This window comes from Mirounga leonina, unplaced genomic scaffold (genome assembly GCF_011800145.1).
Source record: "Mirounga leonina isolate KUSES-001 unplaced genomic scaffold, KU_Mleo_1.0 Mir_91, whole genome shotgun sequence".
Lineage (NCBI taxonomy): Eukaryota > Metazoa > Chordata > Mammalia > Carnivora > Phocidae > Mirounga > Mirounga leonina.
In genome coordinates, this window is record NW_023270839.1 from 19,520,064 (window position 1) to 19,536,903 (window position 16,840).

Genomic DNA, 16,840 nt, shown 5'->3' on the forward strand with positions numbered 1-16,840 from the left:
ATTGTGCAGGGAAGAGAAATAGAAGGAGTGCTAAAAATGTTTTAATAAAATTATTGTGTTTTGGGGTACCTGGGTGGCTTAACCAGTTAAGCATCTGCCTTCAGCTCAGGTCATAAACTCAGGGTCTTGGGATCAAGCCCTGCATCAGGCTCTGCTCAGTGGAAGTCTGCTTCTCCCTCTGTGCTCTCTCTCTCTCTCAAATAAATAAATAAAATCTTTTTAAAAAATTACTGTGTTTTTACAAATGCTTTTCTATAGCATATGACTTTTGTCCTTTATCCTGCTAATGTGGTTAATTATACTGGTTGATTTTTTTGTTGTTGTCTTTTGTTTTTTCTAAAGATGAGGAAATACTTAAATTTTTTTTTTAATTTAAATTCAATTTAGTTAACATAGTGTATTATTAGTTTCAGGGGTAGAATTTAGTGATTCATCAGTTGCATATAATACCCAGTGCTCATTACATAAGTGCCCTCCTTAATGCCCATCACCATTTACCCCATTACCCCACCCACCTCCCCTCCAGCAACCCTCAGTTTGTTTCCTATAGTTAAGAGTCATTTGTGGGGCGCCTGGGTGGCTCAGATGGTTAAGCGTCTGCCTTCGGCTCAGGTCATGATCCCAGAGTCCTGGGATCGAGTCCCGCATTGGGCTCCCTGCTCCTTGGGAACCTGCTTCTCCCTCTGCCTCTCTCTCTGTCTCTCATGAATAAATAAATAAAATCTTAAAAAAAAAAAAAAGAGTCATTTGTGATTTGTCTCCCTCTGTTTTATCTTATTTTTCCTTCCCTTCCCCTATGTTCATTTGTTTTGTTTCTTAAATTCCATATATTGTCTTGTTTCATTCCCCGCCCCCCCCGCCCTTCCCCTATGATCCTCTGCCTTGTTTCTCAAATTACTCATATCAGGGAGATCATATACTTGTCTTTCCCTGACTGACTTATTTCACTTAGCATAATACCCTCTAGTTCCATCCACGTCACTGCAAATGGCAAGATTTCATTCTTTTTGATGGCTGAGTAATCTTCCATTGTGTGTGTGTATACACACACCACATCTTCTTCATCCATATACGGATTGATTTTTGAAAGTTACAGCAATATTTTTTTTTTTTTTAAAGATTTTATTTTTTTGACAGAGAGAGCACAAGCAGAGGGAGAGAGAGGGAGAAGCAGGCTCCCTGCCGAGCAAGGAGCCCGATGTGGGACTCGATCTCAGGACCCTGGGATCATGACCTGGGCCGAAGGCAGCCGCTTAACCAACTGAGCCACCCAGGCGTCCCGAAAGTTACAGCAATCTTGCATTCCTGGAATAGACCCAACTTAATTGTGATATATTATCCTTTTTATATGTTGCTGGATTTGGATTTTTTTTTTTTTAAAGATTTTATTTATTTATTTTAGAGAGAGAGAATGAGAGACAGAGAGCATGAGAGGGAGGAGGGTCAGAGGGAAAAGCAGACTCCCTGCCGAGCAGGGAGCCCGATGCGGGACTCGATCCAGGGACTCCAGGATCATGACCTGAGCCGAAGGCAGTCGCTTAACCAACTGAGCCACCCAGGCGCCCTGGATTTGGATTTTTGATATTTTATTTGGGCTTATTGCATCTACATTCAAGAGTGAAATTAATCATCCTCCTTGTCCTGTTCCTTCTCTTCCTCCTCTACTTCTTCCTCTTCTCTTCTTCCTACTCTTTTGTTTCTCCCTCCTTAGGTTTAGGTACAAACATTGTGTTTGTTTCCTAAAATGAGCTGAGAGATACTCTTTTTCTATTTTCTGAAAGGTCTTTTGTAAGATTAGGATTATTTCCTCCTTAAATATTTGGTAGAATTTCCTTCCAAAGCTGTCTGGGTCTGGAGGATTTTTTTTGTGAGAAGGTTTAAAATTATATATTTGATTTCTTTCAGATACTCTATTTATTGCATCAATTTTGGTAGATTGTATTTTTCTTTTTTTCTTTTTTGAGAAAGCGAGAGCAAGAGAGATTGAGAGCCTGCATGGAGTGGAGGGTGGAGGGAGAGAGGGGAGGGAGAGAAAATCCCAAGCAGGCTCCATGCCCAGCATAGAGCCAGATGGGGGGCTTGATCCTACAACCCTGAGATCATGATCCCAGTGGAAATCAAGAGTTGAGTGCTTAACTGACTGAGCTACCTAGGCATTCCAGTAGATTGTATATTTCTAAGAAAAATCTATTCCCTCTAAATTTTATAAATGCATTTTGCATGAAGTATAATATCCTCTTACACTTTTTTTTAAAGATTTTTAAAAAAATAATTTGTCGGGGAGAGAGCACATGCAGGGGGAGCGGCAGGCAGAGGGAGAAGCAGGCTCCCTGCTGAGCAAGGAGCCTGATGAAGGACTCAATCCCAGGACCCTGGAATCATGACCTGAGCTGAAGGCAGATGCTTAATTGACTGAGCCACCCCTGCATCCCATCCTCTTACACTTTTTGTATAAGGGGTCATTTAAATGTAGGACTTCTTTCAAGCACCTGGCTGGCTCAGTCACTAGAGCTTGTGACTCTTGGTCTCACGGTTGTGACTCTGGTGACTTCCCATTCAGTTTTCCTTCCCTTCCCCTATGATCCTCTGTACTGTTTCCTATATTCCACGTATGAGTGAAACCATTTGATAATTGTCTTTCTCTGACTGACTTATTTCACTCAGCATAATACCCTCTAGTTCCATCCATGTCGACATCTTTTGGTTAGTATTTGCATTTTTATCTTTTTTATGTTTTCAACCTTTCTGTACATGTTTTATTTTTTTAATTTTTTAATTTTTTAAATTTATTTTTTTTAAAGATTTTATTTATTTGACAGAGAGAGACAGTGAGAAAAGAACACAAGCAGGGGGAGAGGGAGAGGGAGAAGCAGGCTTCCCAGCAAGCAGGGAGCCTGATGCGGGGCTCGATCCCAGGACCCTGGGACCATGACCTGAGCCGAAGGCAGACTCTTAACGACTGAGCCACCCAGGCGCCCCTTTGTACATGTTTTAGATGTATTTCCTACAAAATTATTTATTTGGCTTTTGCTTTGTTTTAGGTAGCATCATGATTTTGACCTTTTGAGTATGTGGGTCTGTTTATTTTTAATATAATTACTAATTTTATTTAGGTTTAAATCTATTACCATGTGTTTTTTCTTTACATTCTTTTATGTTCCTTTTGCTCTACTTTCATATCTTTTGGGTTTTTAAAATTCTGTATTTCTCCTCTGTTAGCTTACTATTTGTACATTGTCTTACTATTTATTATAGTAGTCCCTGTAAAGATTACAACATGGATCATTGAATTAAAGTTTAGTATTAGCTGGTACTTGTACTTCTTCCTAGACAATGAGAGAACCTTAGAAGACTTGAACTCCATTTATCCCTTCTTTATATGTCATTTTTGTGGCTCTACATTTTTTTTTTTTAATGTCTTACCTTCTCTCTGGCATTTTCCCTCAGCCTTAAGAATAATCTTTAGTCTTTCCTCCAGTGTGGATCTGCTATTGACAAATTCTCTTCACTTTCAGTTGGTTGAAATCATCTTTATTTCTTCTTTATTCTTGAAGAGGATTTCTATACTTGATTTCAAGTATAGAATTTTAAGTTGGGAGTTATTTTCTTTCACCGTTTAAAATTTATTCCATTGTCTTCTGCCTTCCATTGTTTCTTTTCAGAAATAATCTCTCAGTAATTCCTTTAAGGTTTTTCTCTTTGTGGGGCACCTGGGTGGCTCAGTTGGTTAAGTATCTGCCTTCAGCTCAGGTCATGATCCCAGGGTCCTGGGATTGAGCCCCACACATCAGGCTCTCTGTTTAGCTGGGAGCCTGCTTCTCCCTCTCCCTCTGCCTGCTGCTCCCCCTGCTTGTGCTCTTTCTCTGTCAAATAAATAAATAAAATCTTAAAAAAAAAAAGATTTTTCTCTTTGTCTTTGGTTTTCACCAGTTTACTATACCTAGGTATAGATTTTGAGGTGTGTGTGTGTGCGTGTATACACGTGCATGCATGCACATACTCACACATGCTGGGCTTCTTGAATCTGTGGTTTAATGCCTCTTTATCAGTTGTGGACATTTTTAAACCATTATTTTTCTAGTAATTGCTTTTACTCCACTCTTTCCTTTTGTAACTGTACTTACAGGTGTGTTAGAACTATTCCCTATATGTGCTATGATTCTTACCCTCCCATCTCTGTTTTTTATATTTTGTCTTTCTGTGCTTTATTTTTGGTATATGATTCTGACCTACTTTCTGTTCACTACTTTTTTTCAGCTGTGTCTAACCTATTAACCTTAGATATTGAATACTTAGTTTCACTTTAGTACTTTTTATTTTCCAGATCTCCGTATGATCCTTTCATTATAGCTTCCAATTTTCGCTGAAAATTTATAATCTTGTTTTTCAGTTCCTTGAAAATGGTAAGCAGAGTTACTTTAAAGTTACTGTAACCCCAATATCTGAATCTTTCTTGCATCTCTATTGCCTATTATTTTTACTGATTTTCATTTATTTATTGCCAGGTATACTTGGATTTTGGTTTGTTATAATTTTGTTACAGATGGTATTTCCTAAACTGTTTATAGAAATAATTGGAGGTCTAGGACAGTAGTATCTTCCTATACAGACAACCTATCTTTATTTGTGCCAGGTTTCTGCATTCGCTAGTGATCCAGAATTACCTCAGTCCAATTTAAGGTTTGAGAATATTCAAAGCTGAGCTGCAGTCCCTTCAAAGACTGTCCCCCCCCCCACTTTTTTTGAGCGGTGGGGGAGGCGCAAAGGGAGAGGGAGAGGGAAAATCTTAAGCAAGGGCTTAAGCCCCTTAAGCCCCGATGTGGGGCTCAATCTCACAACCTTGAGATCATGACCTAAGTGGAAATCAAGAGTCGGACGCTTAACCAGCTGAGCCTCCCAGGTGCCCCAAAGGCTGTTTACTTATAACTCAGCCTTATTCCTGTGTTTTAGCCCTTTGGGTTTCCAATTCAAGTAGGGTTCTACAGGGCGACTCTGAGTAGGCTCTGGACTTCAGTCTGTATCTTCCTAGACCTGTGAGGTTGTCAGGAGAACTGCTGTCAGTCACTTGCCCTCAAGATTTGGCAGATGACTTCAGAGGAAAAGTGTCCTCAAATGCTGGCTTCATTTCTCTAGACTTCCATTTTCCCCCAATATATGGCCTGGAAAATTTTTGCTATCTGGTTATCACTCTGTGCCTTAAAGCTTATGTCTTTAATATTTTATCCAGATTTTTCTAATAGTCTTTACTGGAAGGATTGGTTTGTGTTATCTCATTTGCCATTACTAAAAGCAGAAAATCTCCGTTCTTGCTTAAATTTTTAAAACTCTTTGGGGCACCTGAGTGGTTCATTTGGTTCAGCGTCCAACTCTTGGTTTTGGCTCAGGGTCATGAGATTGGGCCCCATGTTGGGCTCCATGCTCAGCAGGTAGTCTGTTTGGGGGTTCTCTCCCTTTGCCCCTCCCCCCTGCTCATATGCTCTCTCTCTAAAATAAATAAATCTTAAAAAAAAAAAATTAAAACTCTTGGGTGCCTGGGTGGTTCAGTTGGTTAAGCGACTGCCTTCAGCTCGGGTCATGCCCAGGGTCCTGGGATCGAGTCCCACATCAGGCTCCCTGCTCAGCGGGGAGCCTGCTTCTTTCTTTCCCTCTGCCTGCCACTCCCCCTGCTTGTGCTCTCTCTCTCTGTCAAATAAATAAAAATCTTTAAAAAAAATTTAAAACTCTTTTTATTATAGAGAATTTTGAACATACACAAAAATAGGCTAATATAATGAACCCCCATGTACCCATTACACACTTAAGATAATCATTAACCCTTGGCCATTTCTGCTGTATCTATATTCCTGTTCACTTTCCTTCATCCTATGTTGTTTTGAGGCAAATTACAGATGTCACATCAGTTCATCATTTTAGTACATAGCCCTAAAAGATAAAGAATGATTTTTAAAAAAACATAACCACAAAATTATTATAACATCTAAATAATAATTTTATTTATTATTTATTTCATTTTCAATTTTATTTTTATTTTTTATTTTATTTAAATTCATTTCATTAACATAGTGTGTCATTAGTTTCTGGTGTAGAATTTATTTTTTAAATTTTATTTTATATCCAGTATAGTTAATATACAGTGTTATAATAGTTTCAGGTGTATAATATAGTGATTCAACAATTCTATACATTACTCAGCATTCATCGTCTTAAGAAATTTTTTATCCCCATTACCTATTTCATCCATTCCCCCACCTTTGTCCCCTCCAGTAACCAACAGTTTGTTCTCTAAATAGTTAAGAGTCTGTTTTTTTGGTTTCTTTTTTTGCTTTGTTCATTTGTCTTTTTTCTTAAATTCCACACATGAGTGAAATCATATGGTATTTTTCTTTCTCTGACTTATTTCAGTTAGCGTTATACTCTCTAGTCCCATCCATGTTGTTGCAAATGGCAAGATTTCATTCTTATCTATGGCTGAGTAATATTCACTTGTATATATATATACCACAGTTTCTTTATCTGTTCATCTATTGATGGACACTGGGCTGCTTCCATATTTTGGCTATTGTGAATAATGTTGCTATAAACATAGGGATGCATATATCTTTTCAAATTAGAGTTTTCATATTCTTTGGGTGAATAGTGGAATTACTGGACCATATGGTAGTTCTGTTTTTAATTTTTTAAGGAATCTCCGTACTGTTTTCCACAGTGTCTGCACCAGTTTGCATTCCCACTAATAGTGCACGAGGGCTCCCTTTTCACTACATTCTCACCAACATTTTTGTTTCTTGTGTTTTTGATTTTAGCCATTCTGACTGTTGTGAGGTGATAACTCATTGTGGTTTTAACAATAATTTCTTAATATAAAGAAATCCAGTCAGTGTTGAAATTGCTTTGTTAATTTGTAGCGTAATTATATTTACCGATGAGCCGCCAAAGTTAGTTTGTCCCTGTATCTCTGATTCAGTTGTGAAGGCACTTTTTCACTTGGTCAGTAACCACCCACAAAAACTTACTTTCATGTCTTTAAGCCCCTCTTCACCTATATGAAGCTTGCCCATTGTTCAGTGACTAAATTCAAGTCTCCTTCCTCCATGGAGCCTGCCCTGGCCACTCCTCTGATCACCTTAGCATTTATTATCTCTTCTATTCCTGTGGCATTTGGCCATAATTTATGTTGTATAGTATAACTTCTTATGATTGTAAACTGCGTTTAGGATAGGGACATGTGTGCTGTATGTTTTGTATGCCAGATTGTGGGGCACATAGCATCTGTTTACCTCAGCAGTTTTGTGAGGGCCAAATGAGGTAATCTAAGAACTTTTCTTATACCCTATATAGCTAAATTGTAAGGAATTACCGTTGTTTTTGTTGTTGTTAGCATAACCACTAAATGAATTCTGGACTACATTCTCTGTGAGGGCAGAGACCTGTGTTCCCAGAGCCTATCATAATGCCTGACAGTAGGCTTCCCATACAGATATGTTGATTTAATTTATTATCTTAAGGGATTTAGTCAAGTTCTCTCATTCTTTTCTATCAAATGATATAAAATAGGATAAAGTTAATGACCTAGAGGAAGAAGTTAAACTTTACCAAAAATTTTATTTTCTTTTTTCCTCCCTCACAAATCTGATAGGTTTATCTCAACATGTAGTTACCAACTATAAGCAAGTAATTCAACTCTTGGAGGAGGGAATAGCAAACAGGTAACAGGTTTATTTGTTGCTGTCCTTTCAGTCTCATTCATCTTTCCTGTGTGCTCATTCCCCTTTGGAGTATATGATTGTACCTCTCTCTGCAGCTTCCCCACATTCACAATCAGGAGGCCTTTTTCAGAACAGTAATGTACCCAGGGTAAGGGGCAGTGGCTGAGATTTTGTGCATTTCTCAGTAGTGAAGCTGGAGTTTGTTCTGCATATAATAATATAAGGCAGTAAGCTCAGAGTTACTCTGTGCTTTGTCTCATAATAGATAACTTTTTGACCGAAGAAAAGATTCTTGCCTGTGTTGTCCTCTCTGTAGGCTTGATAAAAATAAGATCCAATATAGTTTAAAGTGTTTCAGAAAACAGTTTTTCTTCTAGTTTTGCATACTTGTAAAGGCTACCCAAAAAAAGACTGTTTTGAATCTGCTATGAATAAGCACTGTAGACTTTCCTATAAGCTATTGTAAATTGTGATAATATTCCATGTTGTTAGTTACTAGGAAATACCCAGACTGTTTAGTAGATGCCTGAAAGAATAGCCTTTTTTACCTGGAAAAAATGTTGGGATATAGTCTTCTTTTTACCCTCTTAGTAGCAAGTCCAAGTTAATTGACCATAAAGGAAGAACTTTAAACTTAACATTCTACTCTTTGGGTTTCATGGAACTATCCTGGAGGCACTTGCCTCTGATCTTCAGATATCCTGGGTTCCTTGATCTTTAAGTGTCAGGTTTCACTTTTTCTATCCTTGAGTCATGAGACCTGCCTTTGGAGTTTGACTCTTCTTCAATTCTCCAGCTCCTCTGAGAACAGAAGTCAATGACATGATCCTAAACTGAATAATGATTGACTTAGATTTAGATGAAGGGAAGGCTCTTCTTACTTTGAGGATTAATATTGCAATGAATTTCTAAAGATCACCTGGCTTAAGTATGACATTGACACAATTCAAGATCTCATTTCAAATCCCTTTCTGACATTGTAAGATTAATATTTAGTGTTTAATCACATTTTACTTTCTCTGTTTTTGACACTTCTCCAGCAAGCTCTCTACCTCCATATGTCCTACTTAAATGGGTCTGTTTTAGGGGTATTCTTCCAGGTTGATGACACTCTAGTATTCCCTTTTCAACTCTGATTTTTGCTTCTATTGCTTAAAAAATGTTTTAATGTGGCTTAATATGAAGCTACACTGCCTTTTATTCTCAGATATCAGTACCTAGAATGCTGCTTCTGCCATCTTTGGACCACTCTCCTAACTAAACTGGTCTAAATATGGATGTTCTATGATTCTCACCTTTGAACCTTGGCACTAACATTTCTTGTGTTCCCCATGGATTCTTAAGGATCCACCATGCATAAACAATACTTATCCTAATTGTTTTCCTTTATGTACACAGAATCACAGCAGCTACTCATGTTCATGAGGCCAGCAGCAGATCCCATGTCATCTTCACTATCTACTATACACAGGTTGGTTACCCCTTTATTTGCTTAGATTTCTTCCTTTCCTAGTCCCTTTTGACTGCTTTCTTGTATTCTTGTTTCTTTTCCTTTCTTCCTACCTTTCCATTTATAGGTCCTCTACTATGACCTAATGTTATAAAGAGGACCTACATTACAATCTACTAAGCTCTACACCAGAAAGGGTAGAGGCAGTTTCATAAAGACTAATCAAAATATCTTCAACTTATATTTTATTTTTAACATTTCAAAGTACTTTTATATCTATGTGATCAGTATGAGCATTAAAACAAGAAGTAAGATGGAAATGAAAATAAGCATTAAAATGAAAAAGTAGATTTACTTCTATTATGAAGATTTACTCCTATTAAAAAGTAGAAGATTTACTTCAGTTAGGAGTGAGTAGATCAGCAAATCCTATCCCCCAAAAGCAACTATAAACCTGGACAAAACTGTCAAAACAACCATTTCTCTGCTCTAAAAATAGACCAGAGTCATATAATAAACCAAGACATTTATTCAAGAAAACTACTGAATTATAGGTAAGAATGGTGCAAATCTGTGGTATATTGCCTTGGGCTGTTCCCATCCCGACCTGTCTCTGTAAGTGAGGTGGTTCATCAGGGAATGGAAGGCAGTCAAAACCAGCTACTTTGTTGCTACCATTGCTGGAAGAGTTCACTTGATTTGGGCCATTGTCAGAATGGTGCTCTTGGTTTGGAGATCCATTAGCCTGAGATTATGGGTCTGTTTCAGGCAAGAGATGAACTGGCAGATTGGGGATTTAATAGGGAGTTCTGGAAAATGATGCAGCCATAGTGGGCTTAATAAGATCTTTACATATCCTGTATTGAGCAGAACTTAAACCTAAAACTGAACTTTTAATGCATTCCCCAGTCCACACATTGATCCATCAACAAAGAATAGAGATCTTATTGGCTTGAGGTGTTTGATTATAGCTTCTGACCAGTCTTTTGCTGAACACTCACCTATGCAGACAGAGGGTGGCCCCCAAAAGGCCAAGCTTAGAATTAAAAACAACTGAAGGAAAAAACTGAATGGAGACCTCTTTGGCTACATATTGCTGGGGAGGCAGATTTTAGAGATTTTTAGCCCAGGCAAGTTACCAGAGAAACTAAACAACAACCATTACCACCCTCAAGATGGAAAAATTCAGAATTCAGAGTTGTTACAATATGTTATCTAAAATGTCTAGTATTCAACCAAAAATTATTAGACATGCAAAAGGAGATTAAAAAGTACAACCCATGGTTGTGGGGAAGGGGGGAAACAAACTGATTCTAAGTGCTCCAGATGTTTGATTTAGCATTCAAAGACTTCAAAGCAACTAATATAAATATGTTCAAGGAGCTGAAGGAAACCATGTTTAATGAATTAAAGGAAAACATGCCAGTAACTCTAGGGAATTTCAATAAAATCATAGAAATTGTTATATAAAATGGGGGTCCTGGAATTCAAGTGTACAATAGCTGAAACAAAAAAGTAGTGGGACTGAAGCACATATGAGGATGGCAGAAGAACTAGCGAACTTGAATATAGACAGTTAGAAATCATCCAGTTGGGGGATGCCTGGGTGGCTCAGTCAGTTAAGTGGCTGCCTTCGGCTCAGGTCATGATCCCAGGGTCCTGGGATTGAGTCCCGCATCAGGCTCCTTGCTCGGCAGGGAGTCTGCTTCTCCCTCTGCCTGCTCTGCTTGCCACTCCCCCTGCTTGTGCTCTCTCCCTCTCTCTAACAAATAAATAAATGAATAAAATCTTTAAAAATAAACAGTCCAATTTGAAGAGAGAGTAAAAAGATTAAAGAAAAATGCACAGAGTCTCACAGACCTATTGGACCACAGCATATGTGTTAACATAAGTGTAATGGGGATCCCAGAAATAGAAGAGAAAATAGGCATAAGAAAATTTTGAAAAATAGTGGCCAAAAAAATTCCAAGTTGTTGAAAATCATTAGTGTCAGATACAAATATTTTAAGAACTCCAAGTAAAATAAACATAAGAAGATCTGTACCTAGACACATCATAGATTGTTGAAAGACAAAAAGAAAATCTTGAATACAGTTAGAGAAAACTGACTCACAATGTACAAGAAAACAATTACATGATTAATGGTCGACTTATTTTTTTTAAGATTTTATTTATTTATTTATTTGAGAGAGAGAGAGAGAGTGAGAAACAGCATGAGAGGGGAGAGGGTCAGAGGGAGAAGCAGGATCCCTGCTGAGCGGGAGCCTGATGTGGGACTCGATCCCAGGACTCCGCCCGAGCTGAAGGCATTGCTTAATGAATTGAGCCACCCAGGTGCCCCTAATGGTCAACTTCTTATCAGAAACATTGGACCCCAGAAGACAGAGTGCTGAAAGAAAATAAAACTGTCAACCAAGAATTCTATATGCAGCAAAACTAACTTTACCAAATGAAGATGAAATAAGACATTCCTAGATAAAAAAAACACACAGAAAAAAACCCAAGAATTCATTGCTAGTAGGCCTACCTTACAAGAAAGCCAAATGAAATCTTTCAGGCTGAGAGAAAGCAGTATCAGTAACTTAAGTCTACAGGAAGGAATGAAAAATTCTGAGAATAGGAAATATGTGGGTTAATATAAAAAGCTACATAAATATATTCTTCCTTATTTTTTCTTCCAATGTTATTAAAAAATAAGATTGTATAAAAATAATTATAATGCTGTATTACATATATCACATATATATACATTGTCATACATAGGACACTAATAGCACAAAGGAGTGAAGAGGAAAAGAAGATATATTGGAGTAAAGTTTATAGGAATTAAGTAAGTATTATTTTGAGGTTGATTCATGATAAGTTGTGATGCATATAAGGAGTGAAGAGGAAAAGAAGATATATTGGAGTAAAGTTTCTATATTTATAGGAATTAAGTTAGTATTATTTTGAGGTTGATTCATGATAAGTTGTGATGCATATTATAATCTGTAGAGCAACCACTAAGAAAGTAGCTCAAAATTATAATTCAAAATTAGAAATTAAAATGGCACAGTAAAAATTATTTAACACAGAATAGGCAGTGAAGGAAGAGCAGAGGTGCAAAAAATACATGAGACATATGGAAAATAAATAGAAAAGAATAGGTACAATTCTAAATACGTCAATAATTACATTAAGTTGAATGGATAGTTAAAAGCAAAACTCAACTATATGCTGTCTCTAAGAAACAGCCCTTAGATTCAAAGATACAAGTGTGTTGAAAGAAAAGGGGTAGGAAAATATACACCATGTAGGAGCGCCTGGGTGGTTGAGTTGATTAAGTGTCTGCCTTTGGACCAGGTCATGATCCCAGGGGCCTGGGATGGAGCCCTGCATCAGGCTCCTTGCTCAGCGGGGAGCCTGCTTCTCTCTCTCCCTCTGTCTACCACTCTTTCTACTTGTGCTCTCTCTCTCTGTCAAATAAATAAATAAGATCTTAAAAAAGAAAAATATACACCATGTAAATAGTAACCATAAGAGTTATAGTATTATGTTAGTGTCAGGCAAAAAAATAAATTTTAAGACACCTATGTACTATAGACAGAGAGACATTTCATAATGATAAAGGGTCTGTACATCAAAAAGATGTAAGAAATATAAATGTATGTGGATTTACTGTGTGCAAGTCCTGCTCATATGTTTAATGAAGTAAGGACCCAGGGCTTACTGATTGACTTATCAGACTTTGAGAGCCCATCTGGTTCAGAGCACATTCAAATACAGATTTCCTGAGTGATTTGCCTAAAAATCCAGAATATCACCTTGTTTAGGAGGGCGTCTAAGGGGAAAGAAACCACTCTGTTCCAAATAACAAGCTTTATTTATTTATTTTTTCCAAATGCAATATAGGGGCTTAATTTGGATCACAATTTGAACAAACCAAAAGAAAAAAAAAAGACATCTGTGTACTGGGTATTAGCTAATAGTAAGGAGTTGTTACTCTGTTAAATTATGGGGGTTATGCTTTTTTAAAAATTTTTATATATATACATATTTTTTAAAGATTTTATTTATCTGACAGAGAGAGACACAGCGAGAGAGGGAACACAAGCAGGGGGAGTGGGAGAGGGAGAAGTAGGCCTCCCGCCGAGCAGGGAGCCCGATGCGGGGCCCGATCCCAGGACTCCGGCATCACGACCCAAGCCGAAGGCAGACGCTTAACAACTGAGCCACCCAGGCACCCCTAATTTATTTATTTATTTATTTATTTGAGAGAGAGCACATGAGAGGGGGGAGGGTCAGAGGGAGAAGCAGACCCCCTGCCGAGTAGGGAGCCCAATGTGGGACTCGATCCAGGGACTCCAGGATCATGACCTGAGCCGAAGGCAGTCGCTTAACCAACTGAGCCACCCAGGCGCCCAAGGTGCCCCTAATTTTTATATTTTTTCATTTATTTTTTATTAACATAATGTATTATTTGTTTCAGGGGTACAGGTCTGTGATTCATCAGTCTTACACAATTCACAGTGCTCACCATAGCACATACCCTCCCCAGTGTCCCATCACCCAGCCACCCCATCCCTCCCACCCCCCTCCACTCCAGCAACCCTCAGTTTGTTTCCTGAGATTAAGAGTCTCTTATGGTTTGTCTCCCCCTCTGGTTTCGTCTTGTTTCATTTTTCCCTGCCTTCCCCTATGATCCTCTGTCTTGTTTCTCAAATTCCTCACATCAGTGAGATCATATGATACATGTCTTTCTCTGATTGACTTATTTCTCTTAGCATAATACCCTCTCGTTCCATCCACGTCGTTGCAAATGGCAAGATTGCATTTTTTTGATGGCTGCATATTATTCCATTGTGTGTGTGTATACACACACACACCCCACGTTTTCTTTGTCCATTCATCTGTTGGACATCTAGGCTCTTTCCATAGTTTGGCTATTGTGAACATTGCTGCTATAAACACTGGGGTGCACATATCCCCTTGGATCACTACATTTGTATCTTTGGGGTAAATACCCAGGAGTGCAATTTTCAACTTTTTGAGGAACCTCCATACTGTTTTCCAGAGTGGCTGCACCAGCTTGCATTCCCACCAACAGTGTACGAGGCTTCTCCTTTCTCCACATCCTCGCCAACATCTGTCATTTCCTGACCTGTTAATTTTAGCCATTCTGACTGGTGTGAGGTGATATCTCATTGAGGTTTTGATTTGGATTTCCCTGATGCCGAGTGATGTTGAGCACTTTTTCATGTGTCTGTTGGCCATTTGGATGTCTTCTTTGCAGAAATGTCTGTTCATGTCAAATGACAAGCTTTAAATGTGTTTTCTCCCTTAGGCAATCCTGGAGAACAACCTCCACTCTGAAATTGCTAGCAAGATCAACCTTGTGGACCTAGCAGGCAGGTAATTAGGATTTCAAAGCCAAGGGGAATTAATCCCTTGACAATGACCTTGCTCTTGCCCATTTTACAGGGAATAAACTCGTTCCATCTTTTTTCACATTTCAATCATCCTGAGAAAATTACAAAAAAAACCCCAAATTTTTGAATGCTATGTTAAGAAATTACAGTTTTCCAGGAGCTAAAAAAAAATCTTCTATGTCAAGGGTTCTAAATCTTAGCTGCCTATTAAAATCACCTGGGCCTGTAAAAATTCTCAGTGCCTTGGTTTCACCTCTGATCAAATAAACCTCGTTATCAGTGAGGTGAGAGGCAGTGCAGGCTTCAGTAACTTTTTGAAGCTGCGCAGGTGATTCCAGTGTATAGCCAAGATCAAAAAACACTGCTCTAAGTGGAAGTAGCTGAGTCAGTATACTCTTTTTTCTCTGTCTTAATATTAATTGTATGCAGCCCTATGTGTTACTGGAAAAAAAAAAAAAGAAATCTTTTAAAAATACTGCGGCAATGAGAAGATAAGACCTTTGAAGTATTAGAAGAAAGCATGAATTGTAGTCACATGTATATCCAGAAAGAAGAAAGTCTTGGGGATAATGTCACAAAAAAAAGTGTGAGATGAAATAAAGCAAATTTTCTTATTTTAAAACTGCTAAATTATTAATATGGTACATCATTCCATTAAAAATGAAGTGTTGTCTCTGTCAGCTGCAACTCTGGCATTTTGAGGGGAAAAATGACGTGCTGTCTGGAAGAAACTATATCAGGCACCTGGAAGTATGACTTTTTAGTAGTTCCCATTGACAGTTGACAAATAATGATAAAGCCATTAATAGATGAAATTAAAACAAAGATTGGGCATAGTGATGCTAATATCATTACTGTAAATGAGCATTACAGTTAGCTAAATTGCTCTGGCAGCCAAAATAAAGAAAATATAATGAATTACTTGATTTCTATTGCCCAAGAAGTGGAGGAATGCCAGTTCATTACAAGATGGTAATACTTTTTCTGGTAGTGAATTCTAAAAAGAATTTATCATGTGAGCTTTTTATATAATGTACAACATAATGGATAGTGTCTTTCAACAACATTATAAGGACAGTGTCTTCTTTGCTTTTGTTTTTGTTTTCATTGACTGTTTTAGTGAAAGAGCAGATCCCAGTTACTGTAAGGACCGCATTACTGAAGGAGCCAATATCAACAAGTCTCTTGTGACTCTGGGAATTGTCATCTCCACCTTAGGTATTTTGCTGATAGACTGGATCATCAGAGTGGGAGGGAGACTTTGGAAAATAACTCACATGTTTTCATTTTATGAAAATGGGGTAGACATTTACAAGGTTCTTTTTTATAAAGTTACCTTCTGACTGAGGCCATAAAAATTGATATTTGTCTGCAGTTGAGAACACTGTGTGGTCATAATCCCAACCCTCTCATTTCAAGAAGAAGGAAGACTGAAAACTCCGTTTGTGGCTCAGATAGTCTGTGTCCTGAGTCCAAAGTCTAATTCAGGATTCAAACTTGTAGCATTCTATCATGCAGAGAGGGATTATAAAGTGTGATACTTAAATTTGTGTTCTCCCACCATTGTTTTAATGCATGTGTTTCACAATTCCTTTCTTCTTCCACTTTTATTATTTTGTTGTCTTTAAAGCCCAGAATTCCCAAGCATTCAGCAGCTGCCAGAGCTTCAACAGTACAGCCAGTGATGCTGGTGACAGTGGGATCCCTATCTCTCCTTCTGGGACCAGCAGTGGAGGGGGGCCCTCCCGGAGGCAGTCTTACATCCCATACCGGGACTCCGTGTTGACATGGCTGCTGAAGGACAGTCTTGGAGGCAACTCCAAAACTATCATGGTTGCTAGTGAGTGGGATGCTGGAGCTGGTTCTGTGTTGGGACTGGTACTCTGCCTCAGAGAAAGGGCCATGACCACCCATTTCATTAAGAGTTTCATAATACAGCATGGACGGTAGCAGTAAGGCAAGTGGTTACAGGCTGGGTCAGGAGGGCTTGGCGTGGTTTTTAACTTTCTCCTTCTACCTCAGCTGTGTCTCCTGCACACACTTGCTACAGTGAGACCATGAGCACACTGAGGTATGCATCCAATGCCAAACACATCATCAACAAGCCACGGGTAAATGAGGTGAGGCCTTCATTTGAAGTCTTGGTCTGGTATCGTTTACACTAAGTTCTTTTATTCTCTCATTTTTTAAATTCCTTCCTTCCTTCCTTTTTTCTTTCTTGTTTCCTTTCCTTTCCTTTCCTTTCCTTTCCTTTCCTTTCCTTTCCTTTCCTTTCC

General features: G+C 38.3%; 1 protein-coding gene across 7 annotated transcripts in view; it reads left to right on the forward strand.

The window, feature by feature from the left end:
• The window catches only part of STARD9 (StAR related lipid transfer domain containing 9), a 128,604-nt gene that overhangs the window by 66,091 nt on the left and 45,673 nt on the right, over positions 1–16,840 (forward strand). For all 7 annotated transcript variants that reach the window (XM_034993734.1, XM_034993735.1, XM_034993738.1 and 4 more), the window contains 6 exons: positions 7,637–7,706; positions 9,105–9,177; positions 14,480–14,547; positions 15,685–15,782; positions 16,195–16,404; positions 16,587–16,684. In XM_034993734.1, coding sequence (XP_034849625.1) covers positions 7,637–7,706; positions 9,105–9,177; positions 14,480–14,547; positions 15,685–15,782; positions 16,195–16,404; positions 16,587–16,684 — 617 coding nt within the window. The remainder of the gene's footprint in view (positions 1–7,636; positions 7,707–9,104; positions 9,178–14,479; positions 14,548–15,684; positions 15,783–16,194; positions 16,405–16,586; positions 16,685–16,840) is intronic.